Here is a 25,761-nt window from a genome sequence, read left to right on the forward strand (position 1 = left end):
CGATACACCTATTTATGAAGGCGTGTTGTATCTAATACACCGATACACAGATACGCCTCTGATACGCCACCGATATGTGTCAGATACACCAAAGCCGTATCCAATTAAATATTATTTAATTTCAAAAGGACACGCGTATCCGATACCCGTGTTCGTTGAAAAAAAAAGAAGAAGCATCATATTTACTTTCGCGACTGCAAGCAAGGTTCTCTCATTTCCGAGATGGATTTGAGTCTCTTGATGGTATGAGAATATTAGAAATTGCTAATATTTCATTTGATGAGCCTGAATTAGAAGCTATGATATTTATTGAAGATGATATAGAAGTTCAAAGACAAACCACTGAAGAAGTTAATCGTATCATTCCTTCTATTGAATAGTTGAAACTTCATGTGCTAGATAATTTATGTTTACGCTTTTGTTGTTGTACTAGACATTTAATGCTTACTTTTATATTGATATTATAAGCTACGAGGCTACAAATAATGTTGCTTTTATTTTTTTTGTAATTTCAAATATACTTTGAATGCTTTCTTAAATTTTATGTATGATTTATAAATTATAATGCCATGTCAGCGCCGTACCTGTATCCTATACTTTTAAGAATTGACGTGTCCCGTATCCATATCGTGTCGCCATATCCGTATCGATGCAACATAGATTGCAGGTCTCACCACCATCTTAATTTTCCCTTAAATTTGTAGGTCTCACTGCAGTGAGAAAATTAGAGGGTTACATTTGGTAGTCAATAACGAGCATAATACTTGTCAAATAATCATGACATGACATGGCAAAAGATGAAAGAATAAGACACCAAAAAATTCATATGAAAGTTATATTATGGTAAAGAGGTATATCACATAAGCATGCATGCATGTATCATATGATACAAGCACACCTGCACTATGCATTCATGCCTGCACATGTTCACATGCATGCAAGCGGTTTTTGACAGTCGCCTATATGGTGGCAATATATGACACAATCTAAAAACTCAAATCGGATCCAAACCAAAAATTCTGGGTTCGGATCAACCCCTTTAGCAAATGGGTTGGATTCAAGTTAGTTTTTTTATATGATTTCAATATCTAGCCGGTTCGAGACAAACCGCCAAACCGAAAGCCACAAGAACCAACTCATATTCATTTGATTAATAGAGTTAGGGCTTGTTTATGCCCGCCAACCCGAAAGCCATGTCATCCTCCCATTATAGGCTAATAGCCTCATAAACTATCTAGGCCTCCATGACTCCAACCCTAGCTCACTAGTCAGGCGACAACCCTTCAATCCTCCACAACTCCACTCTTAGTCTCCTCTAGGCTTCGACAACAAAGATCAGCTGACAATGAGTAAAAAGCTGAAACCAAAAGCTCTCTTTTTATTTTTAAGATTATGAGTCGATAGCTTGCTAATATGAACTTTCATATTAATTTTTTAGATGCTATGAAATTCCTTATGTTCACCATATACTTTGGCAACTATTATTATTTTTTATTTGTGATTTGTGAATGAGGTGTAGGAGCTATTAGTTGTGTTCAAACATAAGGTGGTTTGACCGAGTATTTTCCTATTTAAGTTAGATTACATCAATGATCAGCTTTAGGCCCATACCTTTTTAATATATACATAGATGTTCTTACTAGACATTTGCAAGATGATGTACCATGGTATATGCTTTTTGTTAATGATATTCTTCTTGTTGATAAGACTGAATAGGGAGTTGAAGGTAAACTTGAACTATGTAGGTCAACAATAGAGTCTAAAGATTTTTGTTTGAGTAGATCTAAAACCAAATATATGGAGTGTAATTTTAATAGTAATAAATCTAGTAGCGGACTGTGATTTTGGCTGATCAAGTCATTAATAAGAGTACACATTTTAAGTATCTTGGATCAATTGTTCAAAATGATGGTGAAATAGATGGGGATATTATTAGTAGAATTCAAGTTGGATGGTCGAAGTGGAGGATGCATCAGGCTTGTCGTGTTATAGAAAAATACTCCTCAAACTTAAGGAAAAATTCTATAAGATGGTGGTGGATCTGCAATACTTTATGGCACAGAATGTTGGCCATTTAGAAAGAAGTGTTAAATTAAGTTATATATTGCAGAGATGAGGATGCTCAAGTGGATGAGTGGCTTCACTCTTACAGACAAAATGCGAAACGAGTATATACGTTGAAAAGGTTGGAGTAGCCCTAGTGGCAGATAAGATTAGAGAGTCGCCTTGGATGGTTTGGTCACATAAAACTCGGCCTTACGATCCAGGTTAAGAGAATATATGTCTTAGATTTAGCCTATGTTAAGATAGGTAAAAGTAGACCTAAAAGGACTTGGTTAGAAAATATTAAAAAATGATTTTTTTTTATTAGATTTAAATGAGAATTTGACCTAATAAGTAGTAGTAATAGACCTAGTGAAGGGATTGTGACTTTGGGCGATCAAGTCATTAATAAGAGTACGCGTTTTAGATATCTTGGATCTATTGTTCAAAACTGGGCTAGGCCCCGTGGTTTTTTTCCCCTTTTTTCAGGGATTTTTCACGTAAAAATCTTGGTGTTTCTAGTGGATGACGCACACTCTCTCTTATCTGATTGCGTGCCGGATTTTCGTACAACGCTAAGACATTAATTTTATATTTCTCTACCGTCGCGAATACTCTAGGACGCAATAATAATAAAGTGGTTGATGGGTGAATATGATTTGGAACTGCCATTCCGAGTTTGAATCACAAAGCATGTGCAGGTCCGATGCCGTTGGGTATCTCATCAGGGGCGAATTATTACGTTTGGTCATCGGACGTCCGGACACCCAATCAAGATGCGCAACGTCACTCGAATACACTGGATCCCGATGTATTTTGGTGACGGGGCGCGTCTGAATTGGTGTCCGGACAAATCCGGACACCGGATGTAATAATTTGCCCTCATTAGGTTCCGCCGATGAATTAGTTACGTTGCCAAATAATTTCTTTGGTGTGACAACAGATAGATACCCATTATATATATATATATATATATTAATCTAAACGGGTGAGCAAGTCATGTCGGGGTCGGGTTAGCTTTGTGATGGGTTGGGTTCAAGTCCAAGAATTTGACCCATTTGCTAAACGGGTTAGCTTCGGGTCGGACTGGTTGAAATCTATTCAATTTTGGGTTGGTCCCAAACTCAACCAACAAATCTATTTTGACACCCCTAGTCACCTAAGGGCTAAAAATTCTAAAAATCAACTTATATAGCTAAACATTAACACCATATGTAGCCCTTATCAAAAATAAATAGGGAAAGAAAAGTAAACTACCCTAATTAATAGAGATAAGAATTAAAATGTTGATGAATTAATTGCAATGCAAATTGGATAAGGTGCCCAAGAGACTGTTACAAATCAAAATTAAAACCAAATGACTAATGTTTTACTTCATTAATTGAAGAACTAATACACATATAAAGTGAAAAAGTACTTCAAAACTACAATATTATTCCGATACTGCAGATACGTTTTAAAAATGAAATAAAGAAAAACCAATACTAGAATTTAGTATAAGATATCTCAGAATAAGTAAACAAAGTATTATTCTCCTTTATTCAGTAATTAAAAGTCATACTTAATTGTGTTTGTATACCTCAAGTGCAGTTCGGCCTCTTAAGACCCTTTCCTTGTCAATTCCTATTGAAAGGCATTCAGAGTTCCGCCGTCCCTCTCTATCCGTGAAAAAGATATCAGGATTGCCTCTACCAATTTCTGCTACCCAGTGTGGCAGAGGAATGCATACGTCATCACCAATGTTGCCCCCACATTCATGAAATGACATGACCACCTATGCATACAAATGTATCAGATATAATAGATCAGATTATGGGAAAAAGGCATCATTCTTTTCATAAGTCGCAGATTTCCTCAGCCAAAAAACTTTAAGCTGCAACTTACGAAGAACATTTCAGAGTTTTCGATAAAATCAATAAACTTTAGGCTTCGTTTGGGACGGCTTTCTTATTGCTTCTTAAAGCAACTTCCTAGTACAAAAATAAAAAAATTTGTACTAGGAAGCTGCTTTAAGAAGCATAAAGAAAGCCATCCCAAACGAAGCCTAAGGCTTTGTTTGGGACGGCTTTCTTATGACTTCTTAAAGCAGCTTTCTAGTATAAATTTTTTAATTTTTATACTAGAAAGATGCTTTAAGAAGCAATAAAAATTGTCCCAAACGAAGCCTTAGTCTCCCACATTTGTTGGTCATGGCTTATTGCTTCACATCTTTCTATATTCACTGTTTGAAACCATATGAACTAGTAAGCCACTAATTGAAACTTAAGACAGATAACAGGAAAGAGTAACCTAGAAGCAATGGTCTAATACCTGTACCCACCCAAGTATGGGATTTTGAGCCCATTGACCTATTTAAATAAGTTTGAAAGTAGGGTAAACCTAGTGTGTTTAAAACTATTATCACTTTTATTACTCAAGCAATCAACTAAATTACATATTTCTTAATTCAAAGAAACTACAGGACATTGAGAAAATCCTCATGACTTCCTCTTATACCCAACTATACAGAAGTCTTCAAATTTTCACACGAACTATCTGCTACAAAAAAGCTAACAGAAGACGAAAACTGTTAATTGTTATAGAAGCCAATTAGTAAACAAAAGATGTTCCATGTTCCACCAATGTAATTTCCCTTTATGCTGAAAATTTTCTCAAATGCAGAATACAGATTGACTCTAATAAAACTACACCTAAATAAATATGCAAATGAGAAACTAATCTTAAATAGAAAATGACATTTTAAGCGACTAATAATTAATCTAAATAATTAAAAATATGAACTCGTCACTAAAGATTGAAATAAACTTACACTAAATTAATTCCCCAAGATTGCAAAGAACACTGCTCCGGAGGGTTTAAATGTTTATGAAGGAAGAATCAGATATTGTGTGGGCGTTGTAACATTCGGAGGGGGCTTACAAAACAAAGAGCCAGAAGATTTTGAGCAACTATTTTGGTAGGTTTGCAAGCTGAGAGATGATCGAACTTCTTGATGGTGTTACTCTTGAATATGAGGATGAGGTTAATGTTGACCTATTCTTAAAAAGAAAAAAGAAAAAAAAAAACACCATTTATATCCATTCTCATGCACAAACTCCACACATTACATATAGGCCATGCCTCTATCACCCGAATTCGCTCACGATCTCTCATTCTCTCACAAAATTAAATGAAAAACCCTGCTTCCCTCTCTCAGAAACCCTTGTAGCTCTCCATCTCTTATTTCCTCCACTCCCATTCCTACCCAGTTCCCAAAATTGTTGATGATAGAGAGGCAGGAAGACATGGCTTCACAAGACCTCTGAATTTGAGTTAAATATTGCTATCGTAGACAACTTCAACTACCGCAAAACTAGCTTATCTCTAGCAAGGCACTTCCTATAAACTCCGTAAACTCTCTTCCTTAATTCTAAGAGCAAGCAGCCAGCAACAGCCCCCTTGCACTCTCAGAATTTGAGTTAAATATTGCTATCGTAGACAACTTCCACTACCGCAAAACTAGCTTATCTCTAGCAAGGCACTTCCTATAAACTCCGTAAACTCTCTTCCTTAATTCTAACAGCAAGCAGCCAGCAACAGCCCCTTTGCACTCCCAGACTGTTCTCGCTACTCCCTCTCTCCTCTTCGAACTCTAACCTACAACACACCACGAACCCATTTGCTCACCTCTCCTCAACATAAATGATCCGACATCAACTTAACAACTCCAACATTTGCCTCCGCCAACAATTCACTTACTCCTTATAGCACAACAGCCTTAGTGTGTTGGTCTCACCCTCACAAATAGCCTGCCTCTTCGACAAAGTTTCAATCTCATCTCCTCGCAAATCCGCCTTTTGACTAATGGTCTCCTCCTTGCTATCTGCCATAGTTAAACAACCCAAATATGTCAAAAGCATTCAGTCGATGATAATCTCCTCGCCAATGTTAATACTTCCCATCACCCCACTCTCACTACCACCCCTCTATATATCTTTGCTCCAATTTCTCTCTGGCACCTCACTCCATCACCTCTCTCTCTCTCTCTCTCTCTCTCTCTCTCTCTCTCTCTCTCTCTCTCACTTCCCCTTTCCAACTCTATCGCTCTCATTGTCTCTCTTACAATCTTCCTTTCTCAAAGAAAAAAATGAGATAGCTTCCAAAAAAAGTTTCAAAAAACTAAACAAATAAAATAAAGGGAAATTTACATACATACCACTATATTTATAACCATTTACATATCTAACACCTTAAAATTTAATATTACTCTTATACCACCTAAAACTCAATTTTTACCTCACTTCTACCACTTCGTTACTTCGTCCCTCACGGCGTATTCTTCCCGTGAAATTTGCCCATTCGCAAATACCTCTGCTCGCGAACACAGTCGATCGGGATTCCATCTGCTCACGAAAACCTCTGCTCGTGACCGGGAATACCTTCCTTCTGCTCACTGCTCGCGTCCGGCTGCTCGCGATCCTCTGCTCGGCTGCTTGCGATCGGGAATACAAACCTCTGCTCGTGATCGGGAACACCAAACTTTTATTTACTTCTGTGACCAAACTTCAAACGATAAATTTTCATCAGTTGTCGGAGCAGTTCCCGACGGAAGGGAAGGGGAAGGATCGGTCGCTGATCTTGCAGATGCTATTAGCATATGGTTCAAGGTTTATAGATACGACTTTGGATTAAGAATTCTTGATTGATTGGATTTTATTTATATTATCATTTAGGTTAGATTCTGATATGATTCAAGGTTTGTAAGGAGGCTGAAGCATTCTGCAGGTAATCTAGTAGGTTCAGTTTATAAGATTGTTAGAGAAATACTATAAGAATAACCGATTAGAACTATAAGAATAACCACGTTTAAAGAATGCTCTTGTATGCATTGCTTCAGGTTTTGAACAACAGCCAGTTGCACTCATTTTTTCTGCTGATCCTCCATAAACCTCTCAGGCTTGCATTCTGCGGCTTCTTCCCAAATCTTCTCATCCTAAGCCATCCATTTCCACAACACTGAAATTGATCAGCGCGTTATTGGGTATCAAATACCCTTCAAAATTGATATCTTCTATTACGGAATGGGGAAGAATGAAAAGGCCTAGGCAAAATACTTCTTTCTACTTCCGGTGAAATTCTTTAGCATTTCTTAGCTGTTTATGAAAGAAAACGTCAGCGATCGCTGGCAGGTAAGGTAGAAAAGTGATCTTACTAGCATTGAGAAGGAAATTTCTCTGGGCGATCTCAATTTCTCGGATAACCTTCTCGTCGAACTTCCCTCCGAAGTACATCAACACTAGAAGACAGAACATCACAAACTGGAAGCTACCCCTAGGAACAACGATTCCGTCGTCACTTTCCGATTGGGCACAAAGGCCATCGACGGGGATATCGAAGGCCCAGCGGCCGACATCGTCGAAGACTGAATTCTAGCCGGGGAGGAAGAGACGGAGTGAAGGTTTCTAAGACGGAGTGGTATTTATGTTGTAAAATTAGTTTTTGGGTGGTATGAATGTAATATTTAATTTTTGGGTGTTAAATATGTAATATAGATATAATAAAGTGGCATGTATGTAAATCCCCCTAAAATAAAATAAAAGAAGGAAGACAACATATACATAAAGAGAAAGTATGTATGCATTCAACTCTAATTCACCACAAAAGTCGCCACTTGGACGCAACATCCATTGTCAGCATATAATGCAAGCAAGTTTTGTCGTGATGCAAGAAATCAGTTCCCGCAAGTGTTGTTTAGACATTACAGGGAAAGCTTGCTATGCTTGCAATGTTTCTCATGCAAGTACTGAAGACCCTTGCATGCTTTTTTAAGCATGGTGGGTAAAGTCCCATGCGCGTTGTACCTATGTGGTGAAAAGGCTCCATTCTGCCCAAATCTTTATGCAGGGACATGAAACCCTATGCATGTTTTTCTAAGAGTGGTGGGTTTGAAGACTTTAGGTCACAATGCCAGAGACACCAATTATGCACACTTTTTTAAGTGTGGCAGGAAAGCCCAATTCTTCTTGTGGATGCCCTCTATGTGTGGGAGATGTCGGGAGGCTAAAAATTTTTTATTAAATGTACTTTAAAATAACAAGCTAAACTAATCTTTTTGGACTAAAATGCAAAAAAAATGAAAATATCAATTGCGTACTATGGAGCTCGAAAATATGTGCCTCAGAGAGTTTAGGTATTTTATGGTAAAATTTTTAAAATGCGTATTAGATTGAAGATAAGACACTAACCAAATATTTTGTCCTCATTTTGTAACAACTTTATGATTTAGTTCCTGATTTTTTCATAAGCTTAAGCCCTTATAATTAATTACCCCTCTCGTTGATGAGAGAGAACTTTATATTAAGGCTAATTATTATATAAGCATTAAGTGTTCGATGTATAGTAGCAGCAAATTGATTTAGGATTAAAATTTATCATCATAAACTTAAAACATATAGTGAGAAAAATGACAACGAATTCAATCAAGATATCATGATTTCATCCTCCCAGATTATCATGGATCATGTTCTACTTAATCAAAGGATATGCATGCTCCCACCTGACCGAAGAATTATTTATTGGTAGTCATTGTAAAAAAAAGAAAGTTCAAAGAGAAGAAAGTCTAACAAGAATCTGTTCAAGAAACCATAATCAATACAAGGTTATAAGGATTAAAAAAATAAAAAACTGATGCAGTAATAAGTGTTATGGAAAACTCAAATTTTATTGGGATTAAAACTGAATCAAATTATGTAAGATGCAGGGAAAACCAACCTGAAGTTTAAGTTTTAACTCTCGGATAATTTGAAAAAGTCGCCTATAGCCATGCCAATTATACTCCTGTGGGGCGTGTGCCTCAACGATTCCCCACCAGCAATCAACAGTAACGCCATCAATATTTATAGATTTTAAAATTCTGACCTGTTTCATTAGGCCTTCCAGATCAACCAGCTCACATTTTGTATTAATCACACCAAGCTATCACACCACGAAAAAAAAAAATCAAGAGTGATTAAACATAAAGTAATGTGGTACTATGGTTTCAAGCATGGAACCAAATTAGGTAGTACAATTTAAAAAAATTGAGCCTCCTATTTTTATAGGAGATCAAACCCAAGAAGAAAGTTTAATTGAAGATTATCAACAAAATATAGTAAAGTTTCAATAATGATTAAAACTTACAGGCAACATGACATGGACTGGGACATAAGGGGTCCCTGCAAAATCACGCTCTGGTAATCTTTGAGGAAGATCAATCACCTGAAGCAAGGCATGATAAACATAATCATCAGTACAACAATAACAACATCAAGTTTTTATCCCACTATGTGAGATCATCTACATAAAATCATCATCAGTAAGCACAATAAATCAGGAATGAGTAACAATACATAAAAAAGCTTCTATTGAGCAAGAGAAGCAACATTCCACATGATGAGGACATCAGTAGGAGATTTCGAAGCGTCTACCATCGAAAGAATCGTAGATCGACAGCTACGATTCAGAGTCTCTATTTATGAAGCATTTATGTATTTCTTTTATTTATATTTTTGTTTTTACCTTTGTACCCCTATGAGGGATTGCTTTTATGTTGTAGCCCTGAGGGCATTTGAGTCTTTTATTTTCTTTATTTTGAAGGCCTATATATTAAGGCCTTAGTCATTGTATTGGGTTAATGATTGATTAATGAAAATTTCATCTTTGTTTCATTGTTTTGTGAGCTCTTTAGAGAAGAGAGAGCCCTAGGAGAGGGTCAAGCATCACCCGTCAGCCGCTGGTAGAGGCCGGGCTCGCAGTTCATATCCATATTATTTTTCTTCTTCCAGTCCCTCTACTCACACCGTAGGCCATCCTCCCTCCAAAGTTCTCGGCTAAATCCCCACCACCATCCTTCTCCTTGAGCCGACCCCCAATCCACCCTTCTCCTTGAACCGACCCCCCATCCACCCTGTCATTCAAACAGCCGGCCATAAGGATCCCTCCTCTCCTAACCACCACCTCCCAAAGCCCTTCCTTCCCCCCTACCAGCCACCATCTAAAACCTAGCCCCTTAATTGACCGCGGCCATAGTGCCTCTCTTTGCCTCCAAATCTTTAAGGCCCAAATTACTTCTTTTCCATATGTAGTGTATCTCAATTTGGGAAGATCTCAAATTCAAATTTCAATTCTAATTGAATTGAAATTCTTTCCTAAATTAGTCAAGCTATATTTGGAAAGTTTTCATATTCAAATCATTTCAAATTTGAATTTAAACTAAAGAGATCCTCACGATTAAATCTCTTTAATTTAATTAACCTTGTTTGGAAACCAGTTAAATCCCTCCCCAAATTCCCTCCCCCTTTCCCTAGCTGCCGCCCCCCCCTTGCCCCTCTCTTTTAATTTGGAAAGCTTCCAAATCTCAATCAAGCCTTGCCTAAACTTAATCCCCAATCAAATCCTAGCCTATGCCACCCCTCCCTCTCTCTCCTATTTAGTTAACACCCACATTAACCTCTCTAAACAACCACTCAAACCTTCCTAAGTTCAGCCGCCACTGCCCTTGCTATTCCCCTAATTTTCTACCAAGTGTTCTCCCCAAAACAGCTCCTTATTTCCAGTTTTTGGATTTCCAAGTTGTTGTCCAGATTTACTAGACATTATTTGGGGGTTGTCCAAAGAATTATGCACTTCCCATTGCTATCCAACCGGCCGCGAAATCGACGCTTGCTGTCCGGGAGTTCTAGCACACCAAAAAATTGTTGTTTCCTCATGCATGGCGGATCCGGAACGTGATCACGGGTTCGTTTACGACAACCAAGACCACGTTGATATCTTCAACTCTTCCTTCTTCAACCTCAACGTGGAAATCGACGACACCGTCGATGACTACGCCGACCGCATCCTCTTCACCTTGATGTCTGCTATTGAAGAACACCAACGCTCCGGACATTGGCGAATCATCGAACATCCACCAACGTCGTCCCCTCCAGCTACCTTTTCATTGAGCAAGACCGTAGGCGTTCTCTTTCTTTTGGTGGCATCGCTAGGCTTGCTAAAATTATTCTCCCGCTGACCGCTACCATCAAGAGTAAAATTGACAGGAACTCGAGGTGAACTTTCTATTTGTTAAACGGTGGATAATGTTATTTTGCATCTTTTACTATGCTTTTGTTCTTATTTTAAATTGTCCTATTAAACTCTCTTGTAACCACATGCCAAAGCAAACTACAGCTAAGAAATACTAGACTCTTATATTGGTGAAACATTGAGTTTAAAATTATCAAAGCTTATCAACTTGTTATTAATTCTTAAGCAATCTATGTTTCCATATATGTTTCACATCACCACAAGCCAGCCAGTGAAAGCATTAAAGTAAATACTTAAAACCATGATGGTGAAATAGATTGGGATATTATTAGTAGAATTCAAGTTGGATGGTTAAAGTAGAGGAATGCATCGGGCTTGTTGTGTGATAGAAACGTTCACCTCAAACTTATGGGAAAATTCTATAAGATGGTGGTGAGACCTACAATTCTTTATGGCGCAGAATGTTGGCCATTAAAAGAGAAGCATAATATTAAGTTAAGTGTTGCAGAGATGAGGATGCTCAGGTGGATGAGTGGTTTTACTCTTAGAGACAATATACGAAACGAGCATATCTGTGAAAAGGTTAGAGTAGCTCTAGCGGCAGATAAGATTAGGAAAAGTCGCCTTAGATGGTTTCGTCAAATAAAATGGCAGCCTTCTGATGACCCGGTTAGGAGAGTAGACGTATTACATTTGGCTTATATTAAGAAAGGTAGAGGTAAACCTAAAATGACTTGATTAGATTTAAATGAGAATTTAACACCTAACAGGACACAATGAAGAAAAAAGATTCATGTATTCAACCCAACGTAATGGGATAAAGGCTTGATGTTATTGTTATATATCTAAAAATTAATTTTCAATTTTAATTCCATTAATTTTTTATCATTTCATAGATGCAAAATCATATAAAACTTGTATATTTTATACATCAAATTGATTAAATTATGTAAGTTAAAAATTATTACTTATATTAACCATATATGCATATTTTTATATCATTATTTTTCTTTTTCCATGGTTAATTATTTTCCACTTGCCAAACTCCATCCACATGTTTTTTCTTTGGGTTATTTGGCTGCATTTGAATATAACATAAGACTGCTTTATTTCAATATGACTTATAAATGACTAATTTACTAATTTATAAAGTCTATATTTTCATCAAATAAATATGGTTAGTGCAAGGTTTTCATTTAAGTCGCTTTTAAATGAAATAAATGCGGCAAATAAGATAGCCCTTAGAGTGGAGAAATTATTACGTGCGGAGTCCAAACGTAGCTTATGTTCGGATTCCAATCAAAATGGGTCATGTCACCTATACATAGGCTGTGTACAACCTTATACACAATGTGTGTATAATACATACACGGTGTAAAGCGAAGTGGTTTCTCCTTAGAGTGAGTATAAAAGCAATACTTCAGGCATCCCTGTTTCCAAAACATCAATACCCTCAAACAATAATTTGTCATCTGTATAGAACATTCTGGACGCACTCACCTGTTTCTCATTAGCGATTTCCTTGCAACTAACGACAAGAGGAAAATTCTCATTGCATCGTTCTCCTCCAACAATCACCCCTTGACGATATTGGCCGTCGTAGGCAGAAGGAAGCGTGTAGACACCCTTCAGTCGGCACTGCCGGTTGTCCCCGGAACTAATCTGACCGCCGGCAGGAGACAATCCCTTCAAGTGCGGTGTTGTCTGGGCCGCCACTGCCACTGTAAGTGGAGAAGCTTCGGCGGGTTTTCCCACCTGTAGGAACAGGGAAGATAACTCCATTTTAGCATCCTAATTCAACGAGCTTTTGCAGTATAATACTGATAACTCGATAAGTTAATAATTAAAATTTTAAATATTTTGGGATAAAAATTGCAACTTTAATATTATCTTTTTGAAAAATCAGGAATGTAACAAGACTATGGAGTTCGGGTTAACGAGACCGAACTCGAAAGCCCGTCAAACAGCAAATACGACCGAACCTGAGAAAAAGGTTTGGAAAACGGTTCCCGCATCGGAAGCTAGCTGAGTTGAAGTGGAAATATGAAAAATCGGCGTGTGTTTAGCATCAGATAAAAAATTTTAAAATTCCCTAAAATTGCGATTACATTCGTAAATTTATTTCATTTAACTAATAGTAGGAACAAATTCAACCGAGAAGAGCGTGGGGAGGTCAGAAAGAGATGAGTGGGGAGGACAGAAAGAGATGAGCAATGAGGAGAGAGGTTGGGAGCGGATAGAGTCAGAGAGAGAGAGAGAGAGAACCTGGGAGGAACTGGGAGAAGACCGAGAAGGGAAAGTAGTGCCGTCGGGAAGGACGACCCAGCCGGCTTCCCGGGCAAGGGCGGCGATGACATCATTGATGTCAGCGCGAACACGGAGGTTATAGTTGCCGTGTCGCCGCAGACCAGCCAGAATCCTCGCCGTGATTGCTCGCCGATGCCGCTCCCGCAGCTTCGTCCGCTCCTTTTCCTCTTTAGGCCGGCTCCTTCTACCCCCCATCCCATGTATATGGATCTGCTCACTGGAAGCGGCCTCCTCTTCGAAGAACCCACCTCCCATCTCCTCCGCCGCTACTAACGTTCGGCTCCTCTCGTCATCGTCGTCCTCCTCCTTTACCTCCAAATCCATCTCCATGTCATCTTCCTCGCTCGTCCCCCCAAGCCTTTCCATCTCCAGTGCCACTTCGCACAATATTCACCCAGATCCAAACATAACTCCGATGGCCAAAGCCCCAGAAGTTCAGCTCATTCTTTCCGCTTAGGTAAAAGGATGTTGAAGACGAGTGAAGAACCTGATCAAAACAGCGAACGATAGATGAGCGGATTAGAAGGATATCAGCGGCGAGATCCCCTTCCTTAGCACTCCTCCGATGCTTACTACTTCGTCGCCGGAACCAAAGCCGCCGGCGTTGCTATATGACCTTGCGGCGTCTTCCTGCAGAGATCGTCCGGAGAATTGTACTGTGGGAGGGCTCTTCAGCGATTTCTGGTACGATGGCGGCGGCTTACCGGCGGCGTCCGGCGATGCTGCGTGCGAAGGGCCTTGTTGTCTAGGGTTCCACTCGTGTGAGGCCTCGTGTTTGGCTTAAGTTTAACACGGATACCTCCGCGTGAGAACGAGAGCTGTATGTGGGAGATCGGACGGCTTGTGCTTCGACACGTGTGGAACGTGTGGACGGCATGGATTTTCCGCTTTGCGGCCGTTAGAGGACGGCAAGCCGTAAACGTGTGACCCGTTTCGTTTGGTAAACGGTAACAGTGCCCCGTTAAATTATTAGAGATTCTCCATCTTTAGGACAAAATTTAAAATTAAAACAAATGTTTTGGACTATAAGGCGCCATTATTCATGTGATTATTGTCCGGCTTCGACGATGACGGCGTGAGGTTCGGCAATGGCATGACAAAATTTGGCTTCTTTTTTTTTTTTTTTTTTTACATCCATTGTACTTTTCTCAAATTCTAGTGGAATCATTTTCAACTGGGCTAGGCCCCGTGGTTTTTTCCCTTTCCGGGTTTTCCACGTAAAAAATATTGTGTTTTCTGTGTGTGAGCTGGATATCCGTGCAACGCTAAGACGTAGAATTATAACTCTATCGCCGCGTATATTCTAGCCCGCAACAAATATTAATATCTTATCAGAATAATTATTTAAGAAAAAATGAATTTTAATGTAAATTTTTAAAGGTACATCGCTTCTTTTCTTAAAAAAACAATCATATTAAAACTTAAATATTGTCATGGCATTGGAAACTTTATTTGACGAAAAATCAGTATTGATATAAATATTTAGATTTAAAAAGTACATAAGAATTCTATCAAGAAATTCTAATAATTAACTATGAGGTAATTAAAATTTTATTTTCATCAAATTTATAGATGAAATAGATGTATTGATGAGATTCAGGCTTCGTTTGATTTTCTTTCCGTTTCAGTATAAAAAATGCTAATAGAAGAAAAGGTCTTTTTAAAACGGAGAAGCTAATAAATAATGCTTTTCAAAACAATGCAAAAACCGAGTTTTTAAAAAAGTCTGCTACACCTACAAACATCGTCCACGCCTGCATTTTCCAGTTTCAAACGGAAAAAAAGAGAAAAATGGAGAAATACCATGGAAACAAACATGCCCTCAATGATATCAAGAACGTCTTGATGTGATTTCAAATGGACATAAATCAAGCGCTTTGAATTATAGTGGTAAGCTTCATTAGATATTTTAAACGATCAATCAATATTTGAATTTTATGTATTTATCATTGAAAGGAGCATCTCGATAAGAAAATCTAATAAGTCAAAGTCGCTCAATTATGATATCTTTAAAATGTTAAATTTTTTAAATAAATATCAAATAATTAATGAAATTATTTTAGATCATTTGGAAGAGCATCCTTATTCATGGTATAAATAAGCAATATGCCCCCTTCAAAAGATTATATGTAGGACAACTTCTACGTATTCGAGACAATTCTTAAAGAGGGTTTTAAAGGAGAGAAATTTATAGTTTTATCATAGCTTCAAGCCTTCGAATGTCAACTATGAACTAATGGTGATGCATGCCTTCATCACTACTTGGCATTAGCCGTTCATCAATTTCGATGCCCACCATTGACAAACACCAGAGCCCAACATAGACCAACATTAAGGCCCTCCATCACCATTTGAGGATAGCCAAATATTGATGATTAACACTAAATAGATGATATTTTTAAATAATATTTTTGGATTTAAATATTTGTTATTCACATTTATTTTTTATTAATATCAGGAAATTTATTGAGACCCTAACACGTAGGCACATGGCATGACTTTTGAAAGATTTTTCGTCCCACAATGGAGGAACTATGTAGGAGTCTAGGCGCCCAACTGGGTACCAACCTCATGTAACCTTTTAAGAGTCAAACACTAGTTAAATTTGGGAAGGAATTTCAAGATTAAATAAACGAAGTTTTCTGCCAACTTTTGGGGAGGAAGATTTTTCAGCCCCAACCCTCTCTAGAGTTTTTTATAGCGGTTAGGGAAAGGAACTCGAGGGAATGTTTTTGTAACACGTAGTGAGAGGTTATGAAATTGAGTATTTTCTTCTTCTCCATTTTTCATGTCTTTGTTTAGAATCATGTACCCTCTATTTTTCTTTCAAGTTAGCCCTAAATTAGGGATTAGAAGTAATCAATTGTAGTTTTATTGATTTCCATTTAATGTAATTAATAAACCTTTTTTATTTATTTATTAATGTGCATTTCATCATGCTTTTATTACACGTAATTATTTGGACTCCAATTAGAAGTTCAGAAGGTATATTCTATTTATGAGGTGGAGAATAGACTCGTCATGATTAAAATATGGTGATGGATCATAGGATACATACATCTATATTAGACTAATGTAATCAATTTGATCACTGTCTGATTAATGAAATCTATTTGCATTGTATCTATCATTGAGAGATAGATAGGTTGTGTGTAAATATTAGGGATCCTAAGTTTTTGAGAGAATGTTAGGATGTGTTGACAAACTTATTTATATTTTTTTAGTGCACTACAACTAAAAAAATATAATTATTCCTAGTAAAAAATAATTCTTAGTTTTTGATAATTTGACAAATAGCCTAAAGAGATTCATGTAATCATTCATGACTCCATATTCTTCTATTTCATGTAAATTATATACCTATTTTGATTATTCATGATAGTCAAAATTAACCTAATTTTAGTGGTTTCTTTCAAAGTGTATGGGATAATAATTTTTTAGTTAATCACTTTATTACTTGTGTGATCGCATATTTGTGTGTGCACAACTAAGTCGTAATAAGTTTTTGGCTTCATTGCTCAAGACTATTATTAAACCTCATGAGCTTGTAAGTTTATTGAGGTTTTAATGATTATAAATATTATTGGTTGTATTGATTTTTGGCTAGTGAGTTGGTGTGTGCATATTTTTTTATTTATACTAACATTTCAGATATACCATAGATGAAGGTTGATATGAGATTTGACATATAGGTTTGATAAAAATCATAAGCTAAACAAGGTGCACTTAACCTGAGTTCAAGTACGAGACATTTATGAAGAATCTGAAGAAATCAAGGAAAAAAAATCATTGAAGAATCAACACGTTGTACGTTTATATTTATTGAGTCAGTCTTCTTGTATAAGCTAGGCGTATGATTTATGTTAAATAACCAAGCACTCATATAAGAGAGCAAATTAAGACAAAGAATGCTTTGAAAAATGCTTAAAATTTATTAATTAGGATAACTTGATATAGGGAAAATCATATAGTTATGATGTGTATGACATATTTGATAATTTTGAAAGATCAAGTTCTATTGATTATGAGATAGGGTGATCACCTCTTTGTTTGTGTTCAAGCGAATGTTTATTTTACAATTTGCTAGTGCTCGAAGAGTTCATAAGCTCTACTAAAGATGAGACATGAATTAGGAGAGCCACTATGAAGCTTCATACTAAGGTTTCAGAAAGAGATGCTTGACATAAAAGACCTAGAACCGATAGTCTCCCAAGAGGCTCTTACCTAAAGGCTAATGTAAGGTCCTTTCTGGTATGCGCTTGGGTTGTAATAGTCAAAGATGTTGGCAGAACTATTAGAACTTACAACTAGTCACATCAATATTGAAAAATATAATCAAGTGATTGAATCCTGCATGATCACTTTACACTATAGGACTACGATGAGGGGAAACCTCCAACTATGGAGGCAGAGAGAGAGAGAGAGAGAGAGAGAGAGAGAGAGAGAGAGAGAGAGAGAGAGCATGGTCTCAAGAAAGAAGGAACTATGGGACAAACTTTCAATTCATCTAATGACACTCCAATCCATATGAGGTACCTACTCAGCCAAAATCTCTCAGGATAGAGGCATTGCCAGCACCAAGGGTTAGGGAAGCACATAGAGAGGTCGCTCACCTATCCCAAGCATGCCCAACTTATACATTGAGGATATCCATGGCCGAACTCATAAATGCTATTCATAATAAAGAATTCTTTAGATGCTTGTTGCCTATGAAGATTGGTAGTGCCTGTGATACATTAAGGTACGACACCTTCCATAAAAATCATGGGCATGACACTAAAGAGTGTAATCATCTGCATTAATTTTGTTGAAGAACTCATCAAAATAAGAAAACTTAAAGAATTAATCCTAGCCAATATGGACTGAAGATAAGGGAATGCCCTAGAAGAAGAAAGTGCCAACGAGCTTAGGCTAGCTCAAGCAATTCACAGCACTATAGTAGTACCCTCCATTATGGGCGATGATCGAAGCATTGACGACCAATCAATAATACAAATTTTTAAATCTCACTATCATATAAAGAGGAGGTGATATAAGAAGAAATAAAACCTCCAGGTATTGTTCTATAAGTTGGATGGACCCTTACATCAAGTATCTAAAAAATGGGTCAATCGACGATGAGGTTAGCACCCTCAAATGATTCAGGATCCAAGCATCAAACTATCTACTATTTGATGACCACCTATTCAAAAGATCAACATCTTTATGTAACCTCAAATAAGTATGTGAAGATCAAAAGGAAGTTGTACTAACTGAAATCCACTCGAGCGAATGCGAAAGCTACTCTAGTTGATGCACGCTCACCCATAGGATCCTTAGGCAAGGGTACTTTTAGCTAACGCTAAGAAAAGATGATGAAGATATTTCTAAAAGATGCATACTGTAATATCCCAACCAAGACGAAAGATGAAGGGGAGGTTGAAGGAGATGTTGTCTGGTGTCGCAGAAGCCAAATGAAGCTCAATTGACATCATTTGTGTCACTTAGAAGCTGAATAAAGGAATGACATAAGGTCATTTCGATCGATTGGAGATGGGAAGCTAAATGGGGTTCATTGTTTCTATAAACGAGAAATTAAGGAAAGAAAATTTTAAATTAGAAATTAATAATAAAATAAGATAAAGTGATATTTAAAATGAGAGATTATGAGAATTAAATAAGATATAGATTTTAGTTGAAAATGCTAAATAAGAAAATTAATTATGTAAAAAAAATTGATAATTTATTTTAAAGTAAAAGGAAATTTTAAATATGATGATAAAGAAAATACTGTTTGTGTAATGAGAGAGAGAGAGAGAGAACAAATAATTTTAAAAATTCAATTTTAATTAATTAATTAATAGTTAATCATAGGAAGTGAGATAAATTTTAATCAATATTTTAAGATTTTAATTTGAAATTTAAAATAATAATTAGGAAAATTGAGATCAAATTATTAATTAAATTTTAATGACATGGTCGTTTTATAAGCATTGAACCTACCAATGTTGGAATAATGAGCAAAAGTAAAGTGACACAATACCTAGAATCCAGGTGAGCCTTATGCTTCTTTTTATTAAAGTAATGATATTGTTCTCTCTTCAATTAAATGCTATGAAAGATAATTATATCTACTTATTAAATCTTTAGTGTTTGCTAGACCATGATTAATCCTTCTCATAACCAATAATTAATCATTTGTGCTTCACATTATCATACAAAGTTGATGAAAGTTATAAGAATGAAATGGTTAGATAGATGTGCTTGTATTTACATATTGAATGATTTAGCAAACTATTACAACTCAACTTGATATGACCAGAAACTCACATGTCATATTATGTCTAATTATGGTAAGACTAATCCCAAGATATAGTTGGAAAAGTATTGAAAAAAGCTTTCAATATATATACTACACAGAGACATTACTAATTATAATTTAAAGTGAAAGACTACTTAATCTCAAAATGATTTTCAATATATCATCCAAATATATATACAATCTGAAATCTATTTACAGCAGTGCTTGGTAATAGAGATAATAATAAAAATAAAAGCAAAGCCTATAAAAATAAAAACTAATAAAATAAAGTTATAATGCAGATTGGAGCTTACTATCCAAACTACTCATCTCACTGTTTACTCGTCATCTGGCCTAAAAATAGAAGAAAAAGTAGGGATGAGCTAAAACGGCTCAGTAAGTTATCGTAGCCTAAATTAAAATCAATAATTAAAACCAAAAGAACTAAAAAATACTGTGATATAGAAAATTAAACTAAATCATATATTGAAATTTGATATAATTAAATAAATACTAAAATTAACTAATTTTAAAATAATAATGTAATAATATTATTATATTAAAATTTTCAATATAAAATTCATATAAATACTTTTAGGGATTTAAAAATCATAGAAATATATCCATAAAATAGTGCATTTTATTTAGAAAATTTTTGTAGAATTGATTTATAAAATAATTGCTTGATGGTCTCAAACCCCCTACTTGTACTGATAGGTGTCAATTTCTTAAAAAATTTTAAAAAATTCACGAGTGCCCAAAAATTTAAAAAAAAAATTAAAATTAAAACACAATAATATATATGTTATGAACAAGACGATTTATAATTTAGGCTTATAATGTCTCCTGAATAAATTCTTAATTTTTATAGGTAAAAAAATCTTTTTTTAAAATTTTGAGTTATAACACGCAATTACATATGATACTAGCTGGGAATGCAATGTACTTGTGCACATAAATGAAAAATATTATGGAAAAGGAAAGGAGTGTCTTTCATTAGTATTATTTTAGACAGTGGATCCTATGAAGGTTGTATTTTTTAGGAGAAATGATAATTTTATATGAATAAAGATATGAAATATGAAAAATATTGAGTCATGTTTGAAATGAATTTAAATGGAATTACTTTATGTTTGGAAATGAGCATGCATATTATTTCAAAGGCCTTATATTACTGTAGTTCAGAATCATAATTCACACAATGGGTTGTTTTTTTACTCATTCTTTTTATTGAAAATATTTACATGTATTATTCAAAATCTTAAAATGAATAGAAGAGGAGAGAATGTATATCGTAGGTGAGATGCTCCAAGAGAAAGGTATTTATATCATTTTAGTTTTAAAATATTTTAAGGTTTTAGTGGCTCTTTCTATGTGTTAGAAATAGTTAGTTAGTTGTTCTAAATTTAATCAACCATTCGACTATTTGTTCCTGCCTCATTAATTTGATCCACCGGGCGGGTCATGACACTTATAATGTTAAAAGTTTTCCACAATGTAGCGAGAACCTTCTTATAAGTAACACCCAATCATAAGTCCCTAGGCATTCACCATGTGGTGATGGACCTATTAGGCACATTTACATCATCAACAGGATAGACAATTCATCCTAGCTAGTCATGATCGAATACTTCATTATATGGATTGAAGCGAAAGCACTCGCCCACATAATCTTGACCATGATTCAGAACTTCATTTGGGTCCTAGTTGAAAAAAATGATTGGACTACTCCTTGGTGCTAGTTAATGCCCCAAGCACTCAAAACTTATGAGAGCACCAAAGCCCATAATGAGAAGAAAAGTCATCTTTCTATCAACTTTCATAACTTATTGTCTGTTAAGAAACCAATGACAAACTAAATTTTGAGTCACTAAACTCGCCTAAACACAAGAACAAAATAAAAGAAAATGAAAAATTCATTAACCTTATAACCTACGCTCGAAGAACTGGGGCAAAAGCATAAGCTATTTGATACAAATTCAAACTCATATAAGCATATTATTTCCTTTTGCAAGAATAGAGTTTTATTAAGCTTTCCATCATACTAAGGCTACAATACCAGCAAAATAGTGAAAGATAAGAAAATGTAACAAAAAATAATTTTTATTTCATATCTTCTATTATAGGCATCTAAACATATTCACACAAAGGAATCAATCTATTTTACAATGGAGTACTTAACTACCAAAAAGAATGGACCTTACAAGTAGAGTTGAATTGGATGGGAAGTCTCAACCCAATTCCACCTTACTCATTACCTAATGTCTCTTCTTCAAAAAAGTATCTCTTAAAAAAACACGCATTATGATAATTATATGCCACTCTAATTATTGCATACAAACATCCCAATCCAACTTGGTAACCTTGAATAGAAGAATGACCACTCCAAGTCACCCAAAGAGGCATGTCATCCCTTCAGCCCTTGAGGTGATAGCATTAGTCAAGGTCTAATCTCAAACCTGGTTCACTAAAGTTATCCACATTGAAGGGTTAGAGAGCAAAATGAAAGATGGGAACAATACATAAGATACTCCTTTGTGGCACTATATATATTATAACTCAAATTTTTGAAAACTTCATTTTTACCTATAACAATTAAGAATTTATTTAGGAGTCATTATAAACTGAAATCATAAATCGTCTTCTTCATAACATCTCCATTACTGTGTTTTAATTTTACTAATTTTTCCATAATTTTTGGGCAGTAGTGAAATTCCTAAAGAAATTGGCACCTGATGGTACAAGTATGGGTTTTAGGATCATTAGATGTTTATTTTATAAACTGATTCCACCAGAAGTTTCTAAATAAAATAATATTATTTTTATATTTTGTATTTATTTATTTTTTTAAAATATAAGCATAACAAAATAATAATAAGCACAATCACAATAAGCAATTAAAATAAAGTAACACAAACTGCACTAATGAAAATAAAATGGCCAACAACATCCTACTCTCTCTTTTGACATCACCAAAAAGGAGATCTACCAACTGAAATTAATGCAGAAAAATAAGGAAAAGAAGCAAAGACAAGCATATAACAAAGCATACAACAAAAATCACAATACATAAAAGACAAACAAATGATAATGATCACAACAAACACTACCAAATAAGATTTACTCTAAAAACAAACAATCATGAAAGGCATCAATACAAATAGATGACAAAAATAAAATAAACAAAGTCACTTTAACTTACCTCTATACTAATTTTGTTGTGCATGGATATTAATAACACCTAGTCTAGTCCTAAGTGTACTAAAAGTGTCTTAATTGAGGGTTTTGGTAAGAATGTATTCCAATTGAAAGTCCAATATCAACATACAACAATTCTACAACTCTCTTTAGTGACACAATCTATGTTTGTTGTAGAATTTTAAATATTTTATTTTTCTCCAAAATAAAAATGTCATACTTTTCATATGATCCATTATTGTCCCAATTATTTCACAATGTAAAATAAACAAAATATCATGAGTCCAATTTACCTTCTTTTTAGGCTCACTTATTTATAGGTCCAAATATATCCATACGAGATATTTCCAAATTATATTTAGCATTATCATCAAAATAATATAAATTAAAATCCTTTCTTCTTAGACTTATGTATTGATAGGTCCAAATCCATCTACTTAAAGTATCTTAAAGTGTAGTAGTGGTCACTACATTTTAATTGAATTGGATGTTTACTTTGTCTTCATTCCTATTTATCATGTTCCACAAAGGTTTTTGAATGGTTCCAACTTAGGAATTCCTTTAACTGGTCATAACTAATTGATCTTCCTAAGAATTCTCAAGCTAGCATGCCATGATCTAACCATCACTAATGAATCAATTTCCAAAATAACAATCATCATTCATTTAAAAAAATATTTTCATAATAACAATTATTAGTTATTAAAATTATGGACCTCCGAAGGAGCACCGCTCGTGGGGTACGAACGCAGAGGGTACGGTCGACCCCACGAGCCTATTGGAGATGGTCTTGGGGTCTGACTTGGTCAATTTGACCAAGTCAACCCTTTGACCAAGGGTCGGGGCAAAATCGAGGTCAACAAAAATCCTTTAGAACATAACGATTATTACTTATCAAAAATCGTTTTTCAAAGTAATAGGTATTACTCACCAAAAAATATTTTTAAAATAGTAACCATCATTCAATAAAAATCAATCCAATATTACAATTTAAATTTGTTTATTAATTGTTAGTTGATATAATTTCTTTTACTTAATATTTTCAAATATTTATGAACACTTTGAAAAAAAAAATATAAATATTAAAATTTTGACGTTGTTAAATGATGCTTAAAGTGATTGTAAGAATTCTTTTATAAAATGTTTTAACATAAAAAAAAAAATTTATCAACTTATACCAATAAGACCTACATGTCTTACCTTTCTAGTAGTGCAATCATATGCCTCAAAATATTTCACTAGCTATATTCCTAAAATTAATACACAATAGTATGCAGATTCATATGATTACTACTCTATCATAAACTGTTGAATACAAAAGAATAAGGGAAAATATAAACAAAATAAAAATAAAAATTTGATCGAGGATCTCTGCAAACCTCACTCCAATTATTGTTGACCCCTTCACCAACTTAAATCATTAAAAACTACATAATGAACCAAAAATCCTAGTATTAACCAAAACTTTATCACTACTTTCATGCAAGGTGAAAGATTTAATATGTTTGCTTATGTTCTAGTCAATATCATTATAGAGTATAAATATCTTAAAAATTAATAATAACATCAATATGATCAGTAAAGTCAAAAGAAATCTATCAAATTATAATACATATAATAAATTAAAAGTAAGACATAACTTTCAGCTTTAATGTGATGTTTTCTTCTTGCATCTATCATAACAAATCCTCATATTATCTTTCATTTATTTCTACCAATCATTCATTTTCACATGTGACTTTTAATAATCATTTAAGAGTCATCACGCTCTACCCGTCAGCATAATTCAATCAATCTGTTAGAGGCTACAACTACGATCACACCATCAACTTTTTATTTAAAGGAAAGACATTGGCCATCATCTTACGCAGGGTATTATATTTTAAGAGTCATATTCATTATAGTGTTAAAAGGCAGCACTTCTTGCTTACAAGCAATTGCTATCTTTTCCATACAATATAAGTCAATATCATATTTGAAATTCAAAAATTTATAAATACGAACATAATATGTTTAGATTTAACAGTTAGGTTTTATCAAAATACCAAATCATCTTATACAATTTTAGGTCATACGATGCAATTAGTAATGCTTAAAATTATTTTAATTAATTCAATTAAATAAATGATTTTATTTTATTGATAAATAAATTGTACAGTGTGATTGGGGTCATAAAATATGATTTAATAGAGAAGTTAAGTGTTTATTTTTCATCCCCACTCATGAGTGTATGCTCCATTGTCTTGCCAATATACACCTAATTACATAAATGACTCAGGAAAGAATGAAATTATAGACTCTTGTTACATGATTGAATAGTTTTCAATGTTGTAATTTTTTAGTTTGCTTCTTTGATCTTGCTCTATATATGTTGTACCTAAAATTTTAGCAGCATATAAAAGAAACATGTAATACATATAAGCTAGGGAATAGTAAATAATAAAAACAATATATTTATAATCAACAAAATGATAGACCAAGCTCATGAATTTTAACAATTTCCTCTTTTTTAGCGATGGCAAACATCATTGGTTGATCCAAGTTAGTAGTTGATTATCCTGCATGGCTCACGCCACCTAAGTATATGCCTTGTTAATTATTAATAAGAGAGCAGTTTTTTTCTTCATTTTAAGGCAAACAATAATAATGTAAAAAAATAAGAATAAATAATTACCATGCTAATAAAAAAGCATTGCACTAATAAAAAGGTAAATAATAAAACCAAATAGTTCTCCCCCTTTGGCATCATGACGCAAAATGTGTGTGTGTGTGTGTGTGTGTGTGAGAGAGAGAGAGAGAGAGAGAGAGAGAGAGAGAGAGAGTAAAATATAAAGAGTATAATATAGTAGAAAAACTAAAAAATAAATTAGAGAGTACAAACAAAAAGACAC

General features: G+C 34.8%; 1 protein-coding gene across 4 annotated transcripts in view; it reads right to left on the minus strand.

Annotated features, from left to right (window-relative positions):
• The window catches only part of LOC110111892 (beta-amylase 7), a 47,658-nt gene extending 33,151 nt beyond the window's left edge, over nt 1–14,507 (minus strand). For 2 of the 4 annotated variants that reach the window (XM_028694699.1, XM_028694697.1), the window contains exons 1-5: nt 13,351–14,507; nt 12,586–12,840; nt 9,202–9,279; nt 8,794–8,997; nt 3,623–3,817 (exon numbers count right to left, since the gene is read on the minus strand). In XM_028694699.1, the coding sequence (XP_028550532.1) occupies nt 3,623–3,817; nt 8,794–8,997; nt 9,202–9,279; nt 12,586–12,840; nt 13,351–13,758 (1,140 nt within the window). In that variant the 5' untranslated portion in view covers nt 13,759–14,507. The remainder of the gene's footprint in view (nt 1–3,622; nt 3,818–8,793; nt 8,998–9,201; nt 9,280–12,585; nt 12,841–13,350) is intronic. The other 2 variants (XM_028694698.1, XM_028694696.1) reach the window with 2 other exon arrangements.
• Nucleotides 14,508–25,761: the final 11,254 nt, after the last annotated feature.

The sequence above is a fragment of the Dendrobium catenatum genome, unplaced genomic scaffold, assembly GCF_001605985.2.
Source record: "Dendrobium catenatum unplaced genomic scaffold, ASM160598v2 fragScaff_scaffold_542, whole genome shotgun sequence".
NCBI lineage: Eukaryota > Viridiplantae > Streptophyta > Magnoliopsida > Asparagales > Orchidaceae > Dendrobium > Dendrobium catenatum.